This window comes from Triticum aestivum, chromosome 2D (genome assembly GCF_018294505.1).
Source record: "Triticum aestivum cultivar Chinese Spring chromosome 2D, IWGSC CS RefSeq v2.1, whole genome shotgun sequence".
Lineage (NCBI taxonomy): Eukaryota > Viridiplantae > Streptophyta > Magnoliopsida > Poales > Poaceae > Triticum > Triticum aestivum.
Window position 1 is genome coordinate 597124840 of NC_057799.1, and position 8575 is coordinate 597133414.

An 8575-nucleotide genomic window follows, 5' to 3' on the forward strand; every position below is an offset into this window, starting at 1 on the left:
ATTTATTTTTCACTCATTTCACGGTCCCAATTTTAGGGGCCGCATCAAAATTCGGAAAGGAGCATAACTTTGTTTTTTAGAAAATTTGGAAACGAGCAAAACCTGGAAAGGAAGAAAGGGAAAGAAAGCTCCCTCCCAGATCGCCGGGCCGACGCCCACCCTATTGTTTAGGCCCGACCCACGCCTGCTGCACACACGCTGCGCCCCTCCTCCGAGCCCCTCCTCCCTTCTTCCTCCTCCTTGCCTCGCTGCCGTCCGTGCAGCTCCCCACGCGGCCTCCCCCCCTCCTCACGTCGGCACCAGACGCGCCACCAGGCAAAAGCGAAACTCGCTTCCTCCCTCCCTCCCCCGCCAAACCCTAACTCTCCGCCGACCGCCGCGCCCGCCCGCCCGCCGCCTCCCCCATGCGCCGCCGCCTCGCCGCCGATCATGGCCGCCTCTAGGGTTTCCCGGCCCTCGCCATGGTGAACGTGCCCGCGCCGCCCATCGATTCCGCCGCGTCGGTAAGCGCCCCACCTCTGCATCCGTGCCTTCGATTTGATCTCCTCGCTCCCCCGCGAGCCCATTCGTCCCCGCCGAATCCAAATTCTCAATGAGTGCGTGTCGTGCCACCAGGTTCGCTTGATTCGCCGGAGCAGGGAGCCACGCCACCATCGAGGCGCCCTCTGGAGGAGATCGTCGTGATGTCGAGGTCAGCCACCGCCGCCTGCAATATCTTATTCACTTGGTGCTTATCGCTGTGTAATTTAGGATTCTGGTTCGATTCGCCCAAATGCTGAAGTGGACACGGCTTTCCTGTTGCTCCCAGGTTTCTGCAGTTAGGGAAGAGCGGCAGAAAAATTGCTCAGGCTGTATTGGTCAACTCGAAGCCCGCCAGTTCAGGTGTGCAGAACATTGGGTCGAGCTTTGCGGCCGGTTTGGCCTATAAGAGCAGGACATTCTTGCACCAGGGAGTTCACAGTGGAACAGCCACCTCTTACATGCTCGGACGTGCAAAGGACAGCTTATACTGGAGCCCTGGTGCCAGAAACTTTTCTGTTCTCTCCTCATGTAGCCGGAATGCATTTCACGGCCAGCTTGCTTGGAAGCAACTCATGGCAATGGGTTCTCGTGTAACAAAAGCATCTCCACAATTTGCTTGCAAGCAACTCTTGTCAACGGGTTCTGCTGTACCAAAAGCATCTCCGCTTTTAAGTAGAGCTGCTTGTGCCGTTACCCTGACTGCCACTCGGTATAAGTTAGTTCCTTATCTTGTTGCTTTCGTAGCTGGAGAGTTGTTGCTAGGTGAGAAGACCCATGCAGATGGTGAGTACCTCCCAATACGAGAGAATATTTACTCACGAGCTCAGGACAGCCGTATTTATGTCACCACATTGATATTTTCAGCAGTAGAGATGGTTATCATAATCCTCAGATCCATATATCTGTCTTTCTTGTTTACTCCCAGTATACTGATGGCACCATTTGCTGATACTCTTGGCAGCAAGTATAGGAAAACATGGCTCCGGCTTGTGCATCGTACTTTAGAGAAGGCAGGTCCTGCATTTATTAAATGGGGCCAGTGGGCGGCGACACGTCCTGATCTATTTGCAAACGACCTGTGTGCTGAATTATCAAAGCTACACACAAAAGCACCAGCTCACAGCTATGCATATACCAAGAAAACTGTCGAGAAGGCTTTTGGTCGAAAGATATCTGAAATTTTTGAGAATTTTGAAGAAGAGCCTGTAGCATCTGGAAGTGTTGCTCAAGTGCACCGGGCTGCTTTGAAATTCCGACATCCTGGCCAAAAGACGCCAAAGATTATAACAGTCGCAGTTAAAGTAAGACACCCTGGTGTAGGAGACTCAATACGGAGAGATTTCAGTATAATTAATGCGGTAGCTAAAGCTTCAAGATATATTCCAGCGTTAAATTGGCTACGGCTAGATGAGAGTGTGCAACAGTTTGCTGTCTTCATGATGTCTCAAGTTGACCTTGCAAGGGAAGCTGCTCATTTGAGCCGGTTTATCTACAACTTCCGCAGGTGGAAAGATGTGTCATTTCCGAAACCTCTTTATCCATTTGTTCATCCTGCTGTCTTGGTCGAGACTTACGAGCTTGGGGAGAGTGTCTCACACTATGTGGATGACCATGATGGAGAGGAACGAGTTAAAAGTGCTCTTGCACATATTGGCACTCATGCACTCTTGAAAATGCTACTGGTACTACATTCAACCATCTCTTTGTCTTTCCATTCTTATTTCTGTTTTGCCTTTGAAGACGGGAGTACATGCTTTCTGTATTAAAAACAGCAGAATGATAGAGATTTCCCTTTTATACACTCATATTTTATAATCTACGTAAGAAGTATATTGGATCCTGAATGCTGTAGAAATTTGCGCACCAACCAAGATACAGACACCGCATTGCCCCTCTTATTAGGTTATACTCAACTCTTGAACAGCGTGGAACAGATGACATTAGAATTATCCAGATAGAAGGATATGTAAAGGAATAAGCAGTGCAACGTTATCTCGGAATAGTAGAATGACATGTATTTTTGAATAAATTTGAAAGCTGGCATGACATGTATCTTGCTGCAGAGGGAGTATTGTTTAGGTTGTAAGTTCATTGGAGCATGATTGCATCTAATTTTAGTTGGAACATTAATTTCTAAAGTTGAATAGTTATTTAAAAATATATCCTGCACATATTGATATGGACTCTGCAATTACTTAAAGAACATAGCACTATCAGTTAGCAGAATCGTCTCTGCGGAGAGAATTAATTGAGAATATATGCTTTACTAAAACTGAACAATTGAATTCGTTGATGTAACACGGAACCGGTACTTTTAGAACAACAAAGGGGCTTCAGTATATTATTTTATGGATCAGACTGGCACTTTAAGCTACTTTGTTCTTCAAAAAGTACTGCATATGCGAGCTCACAGTATTAATAACATCACTGGTATTCTTGCCAATTTGATAAGCCTCAGTATGTCTGTCTTTATTTAGCAGATTGTTATACTGTTGTGTATATACTCATTGGCATCCACCTTTTCCAGGTTGATAATTTTGTCCATGCAGACATGCACCCTGGAAATATCCTGGTTCGTATTGCACAACCAAGAAATCCGAATAACACCCTTTTGAAGTCAAGGCCACACGTGGTTTTCCTCGATGTAGGAATGACTGCTGAACTTTCAAGTAATGACCGTGTGAATTTGCTGGAGTTTTTCAAGGCTGTTGCACGTCGAGATGGTCGTACAGCAGCAGAGAGTACGCTAAAGTTGTCAAAACAGCAGAACTGCCCAAATCCAAAAGTTTTTATCGAGGTAATTATTTTTATTTTTATTTTGTTATTGGTGGACACTGGAGATGCTTTTTTCTTCCACAAATTACTAGGTGATTTTATTGGCATTTTGGTATTGAAAAATTGGGCTATTTTATTGAACGGCTCCTGCTTATTAAATGGATGGCATTGTCGCAGTAAATATTGTATTTAGATGCACGCCTTGGATTGTCCAAACTGTGAAATGAACAATTCATGGTTTCAGTTATTGAGATATCTTGTTTTTTGCTAACAGGAAGTTGAGCGGGCATTTTCCTTCTGGGGTACCCCTGAAGGTGATGTTATACACCCTGCCGATTGTATGCACCAGTTGCTCGAGCAAGTCCGACGTCATAAAGTAAACATTGATGGGAATGTTTGCACTGTTATGGTGACTACATTAGTTCTTGAGGTAAACTTTATGACCTGTGTGCTTATGATGTACTTCACAGAATTTTAATCTTAAAATCTCTGTAAATGCTACTCATTTTCTAGAAATTCATTGCTGTCCTAGATGTTCAGTAGAGCACCATGACCCAAACTTCAAAACTACTTAAGAATTGCTCATGATTAATAGTGCCTGCAGAAACTGTATCGCTCATGAGATAAGTATGCAGTGAGCTTCTATATATAGCATTTGGTCTTGAAGTTCTCAAATACTATTGATCTTGTGTAGTGCCCAGTTTGAATTTGATATCAGGCATAAAGGGGTTCTTAGTTGGGTTAGCTTTCCAACCTTATTTGTAGAAGTTTTCATAGAGAAACTAAAGTAGTAACTGTCATTGCAGCCATGTCTAGTTTTTCTGGTAAAGAAAGAACCTTAGTTGTAAAAATTCCGTATTTCATTTTCCTTTTCTGTTTAAAGAAAAGGCTTTGGACGTGTGGATTTTAGACCCCATGTCTGCCAGGATGGTCGCCGAAGTGTCGAAATAACATTTTATTAGAAAAAATGTATGGATTGTGCCCTACCTTGTGCTGGAAGATTGTAGCTCCTTCTGAGGCTCTTCTAAAGATTGTACTTATCTGTATTCTTTCCTATATTTTCTGCTTCTGTACTAAGTTTCTTTTATTGATAAAATCGATGTGTAACAAAATAAGTGATTCCCCTTAATTTGTTAATTCCTTTACAGGGCTGGCAGCGCAAGTTGGATCCAGACTACAATGTGATGAAAACACTACAAACATTACTTTTCAAGGAAGACTGGGCCAAGTCCCTTCAGTACACAATCGAAGGGCTTATGGCGCCTTAGGAGGAGCACATTGGAATCTTCTCAATTTTGCTGATCTGGTTTACGTTCGTGTTCACTTAGATTTAGAGTTACAGTTTTTTTGTGCTTACAGTTTTTGTACTCATGTTGGCCTGCGCTGTGCTGCAAAAACGGCCATGCGAAAGTAATAATTGCAGCATTCTTTCGAGCGACTGGATTCAGTCAGGTACACAATCCCTGGGATCATATGCTTGTCATCAGGCCAAAGGACGGGTCCTTTTGAGCGCCTCCCAAATTTTTTGTTAATAGATATCACTAGAAGATGTAGTGAAAGGCCCTTATCCTGATGCTCCTTTTTTTGTAAGCGGAGAGAATTGTATCAGTGAATGAGAATTCTTTCTTTGTATACGCAGAGATACAGTTAATTGTTTCAAAGAAACCTACGTCTTATCTGACATAATTTTTTGTGTATGTTTGGGATGCAGAATTTTTGCTGATAAGCATCCTCTCATTTATTTTTTCTGAATAAACATCCAGCAGGCACCTCAATACAGCGGGAAGAAAGAAACGGGTTACAAAGGAGGACGCCAAGCACTAGCAAGAATCGATTCCTTGCATCTGCCATGACTTGGTAAAAGAGTCACTGGACTGGTGGGTAGTTATCCTCAAGAACCCTGCTGCCACATACACACCCAATGATCCAGGTGACAAGAGACACTGTATAAATTCAGAAACTTGATCTTAGGCCCTTGTGGTCTTCTCCAAGCTGCCACTAAACATTCAGGTAAGATGTGTAGCTGGAGGTGGAGTGAAACACCCAGAACTCGCAATAACCTACTGTCTAGCTTCCGCCTTGATCAGCTTGATGATTCAGTCTAGAGGAAATGTCCACCTTGAACCACCTTGCGATTTTGGGCGGCCTACATGCCTCCAGATACCAAGGAAATGTCCACCTTGAACGGTTTCAGTCCCTTTCCATAGGAAAAGATCTTCGTACTATGTTGATTGCTTTGAAAAACCCATGGAGGGGATCCAGGGACATTAGGTGGAATATCGGGATAGTTGAAAGCACCTTGGACCAAGATTAAACGACCACTTTGATAGAGAAAACCTGTAGGCCAAGGACTCAATCTTCCTCTGAATGTCAGTCTCCTCTGTCAGTCTTATATGCGTAACTTGCTCGAACGAAGCGGCAAGCCCAGGTACTTAGGGAGAGGTGAGTTTGGACAATTTAGAATGTTACTGAAGGCCATGATCTCATCATCTCCACAGAGGATAGGTGAGATCGAGTTCTTACCAAGTTTGTATCATACTCCCTCCATAAAGAAAGATAAGAGCGTTTAGATCACTGGCTCTTGTATTTCTTTACGGAGGAAGTAGATAGTGGAGCTTCCAAAAATATCCAGCAGAAGTTTGACTGCAGAATGTATCGGCAAGCGAACAACATCCACGAGCACCACTTGCCTGAGGAATTGCCAAGGGACCGTGTCGAAAGCCTTGGAAGTTTCAGCAGTAAAAATCTGCACTTCCTCTCCTTCAGAGCCTTTGCCGATTCCCTGACCCTGGCTAGCTTGAAATTCTGACGAAGTGATCGGCCCCTCAGGAACGCCCCTTGGCCGTCGCCATTCTGATGACTCCATTCCGCGATTTGCTCTGCACAGGGGTGTTACCTTTTCTGTCCCCATTCTTGTGTCAAATCCGAATCAAATTCTGCATTCTGTTGCCTTTTATCAGCTTGCGCGGTGGTCATCTCTGTTTGCCAATATCCTTATTTCAGAAACTGAACCAGCAGCCGGCGCTGCCTTCCTCTTGCCCATGCGTCTGACATCTATGCGACGCAACTCAAGATCCATCGTCAATTTGTCATGTCCACTATCTCTTCGGATTACTAGTATCACCACTAGCGATGAAAGCAGTGATGGGACAAGTCGACGAATGAGTAGATATGAGGGCGGAGAGACCGCAGGTGGAAATCGCACATATTCTTCAGGCAGGATACTGAACTCTTTCTCCAATTAATAACAACCTGACGACTCGTGTGGTGTGGGATCGCCGTGCACCCGTACACGCTGACGCGTAATGCGACCGTCCCATCAGTTCAACCCCATCCACGTACGTACATCTCACTCGCTTTTGACGTTTTGACCAATTATTAGTAATCAGTTCCGCGCCTGGCAGTAGCCAACTTCCGGCGGAAGCTCCAGGTATATTAAAGCATCTACAGCCGGGCTTTTTAAATTGACCAGACGGGACCACTGACCGGACATGACAGAAGCAAAAAGTTAATCCAACCGGACCTCTCAAAGCCTCCTTAACTGTCCGGCAACCCTCATATTCATCTCATATACGGATGGGTATAAGGAGTGTCCGGAAGTGTCCGATCAGTGGTCCTGCGTCCGTCACATAGGATTTGACCCTTCATAGAGCATCTTTTTCTTTCTTTATTATTTCTTTTCTTTCTCTCTCTTCTTCTCCCCTAATCACATGCATTGTGACCGGACATGTAAAGAAAAAGCGAGAGACATGACTGCGTGAATAAAAAAAATAAGGACTTAAAACGGACACGCCCGAACGCTGACGTTTGAGGGGCCAAATTTGTTCGGTCCGGCTGTAGATGCCCTTAGAGTGCGTACAAATGCCCATCCTGGCTTCCTGCGATATCTGTTCTAAGCTGTTTCTAGAGCAGCAGCGTGCGCGTCCCTGTCGATACAACGGACCACCCACATACACACACACACACCACATACACTACGTAGGTAGATGTAAACAAAATCCAACCAAGAAGCAGAGCTATACGCGCGCGGCTGGCCATGTGTGCGGGATCGGGACGGGGCCCGGCGTGGAGCGAGCGGGAGAGTCAAACTGGGAGGCGCGACAAAGGCACGACAGAGATCGGGCGGGGCCGGGGCCGGCCGTAGGTGGCATGTCACGGTACGCCATGCACGAGCGCCCGGACCCCCGGCCGGCCTGCCTGCCTGCCGTCACTCGCCCAGCCCATCCCGTCCCGTCCACCGGTAGGTCGCGCTCGCCGCGCCGCGTCCGCCCCCACCACGTCCGGCGCCGATCGCCAACCCGCCCTACACAGCCACGGCTAGTACGTACCCCTGCCGCCCTGCGTGCACCCGCGCGTACGCCGTCTTAGCTGGCGGCGGTTGCAACGAAGGCATCTGACCGGCCGCCCATGACACGTCATGCGTGTGTGGTTAATAAGTACTCCCTCCGTTCTAAAATAGATGACCCAACTTTGTACTATAGTTAATATAAAGTTGGGTCATCTATTTTTGAACGGAGGGAGTATACTACTTTGTTCGTTTTTGTATGTCGTTTGAGACAGCTGAAATTGAACTGTTTTAGATGTTGTCTTAAATGTTTAAAAGTTCTTACAAAAATGAAGGGAGGGAGTACTTAAATTCTCCATCAGGGAGCACGTCGTGTTGCTCGCATCCATTCATCCCCGCCGCTCCACCTGCACTGATCAAGAATCCTTGCGTGGTTGAACCAACCGGTAAGATCGACGTCGCCGAGTCCGATCCATTGGAAATATGTATGTGTGTGTACGTGGCCGGTCCGTCCAGTCGCTCGCCTCCGGTACGTGCTGCAAACCACAACGTCTCAACCACCGTAGAGCCCAGGGGGAGGATGGACGGCGCGTGCATGTGCGCCCGCCCGGCCTCTCGCATCGATTGTGCTACATGGACCGGTGCCGGATTTCCGTCGCCTATCCCCGTCCCGTCTAGCTCTCGACCTCGACGGCCGGCAGCTGGACCCGGACGACACCTTCCCGGACCGAGCAATGAAAACAGGCCAGATTATTATTCCACAAAAGGATTTTTATCTTAAGCGGAATGCGGGCTTTCGAAAGGCCGCGGGCCACATCCACACTCGGACATTGGCACAATTTGGCGTACAAGGACTTAACCAAGAATTTTCCAGAGGCAGAGGTGCCACGACACCTCGCCCCTCTCCTTCGACATCATAATGCCCACAACTTTGGCATAAAGATCTTGCCAAGCTGACACCTCCCAGGGTTTAGTTGTCTACAAAACAGAATC

The 8575-nt window shown here is 46.7% G+C and overlaps 1 protein-coding gene across 1 annotated transcript; it reads left to right on the top strand.

Moving 5' to 3' along the window:
- Nucleotides 1-307: 307 nt before the first annotated feature.
- On the top strand, nucleotides 308-4994 carry LOC123054831 (probable serine/threonine-protein kinase abkC). Its single transcript, XM_044478692.1, has 6 exons — nucleotides 308-503; nucleotides 616-691; nucleotides 809-2204; nucleotides 3050-3319; nucleotides 3572-3727; nucleotides 4446-4994. The coding sequence occupies exons 2-6, from the start codon at nucleotides 684-686 to the stop codon at nucleotides 4563-4565; spliced, it is 1950 nt and encodes a 649-aa protein (XP_044334627.1). The 5' UTR covers nucleotides 308-503; nucleotides 616-683; the 3' UTR covers nucleotides 4566-4994.
- Nucleotides 4995-8575: the final 3581 nt, after the last annotated feature.

What these genes read in the sequence shown, in the direction of transcription:
- LOC123054831 (XM_044478692.1), top strand. An exon ending in CACTCTTGAAAATGCTACTG is followed by an intron (nt 2,205 to 3,049) that starts GTACTACATTCA and finishes CACCTTTTCCAG; the next exon opens with GTTGATAATTTTGTCCATGC. An exon ending in ATCCAAAAGTTTTTATCGAG is followed by an intron (nt 3,320 to 3,571) that starts GTAATTATTTTT and finishes TTTTGCTAACAG; the next exon opens with GAAGTTGAGCGGGCATTTTC.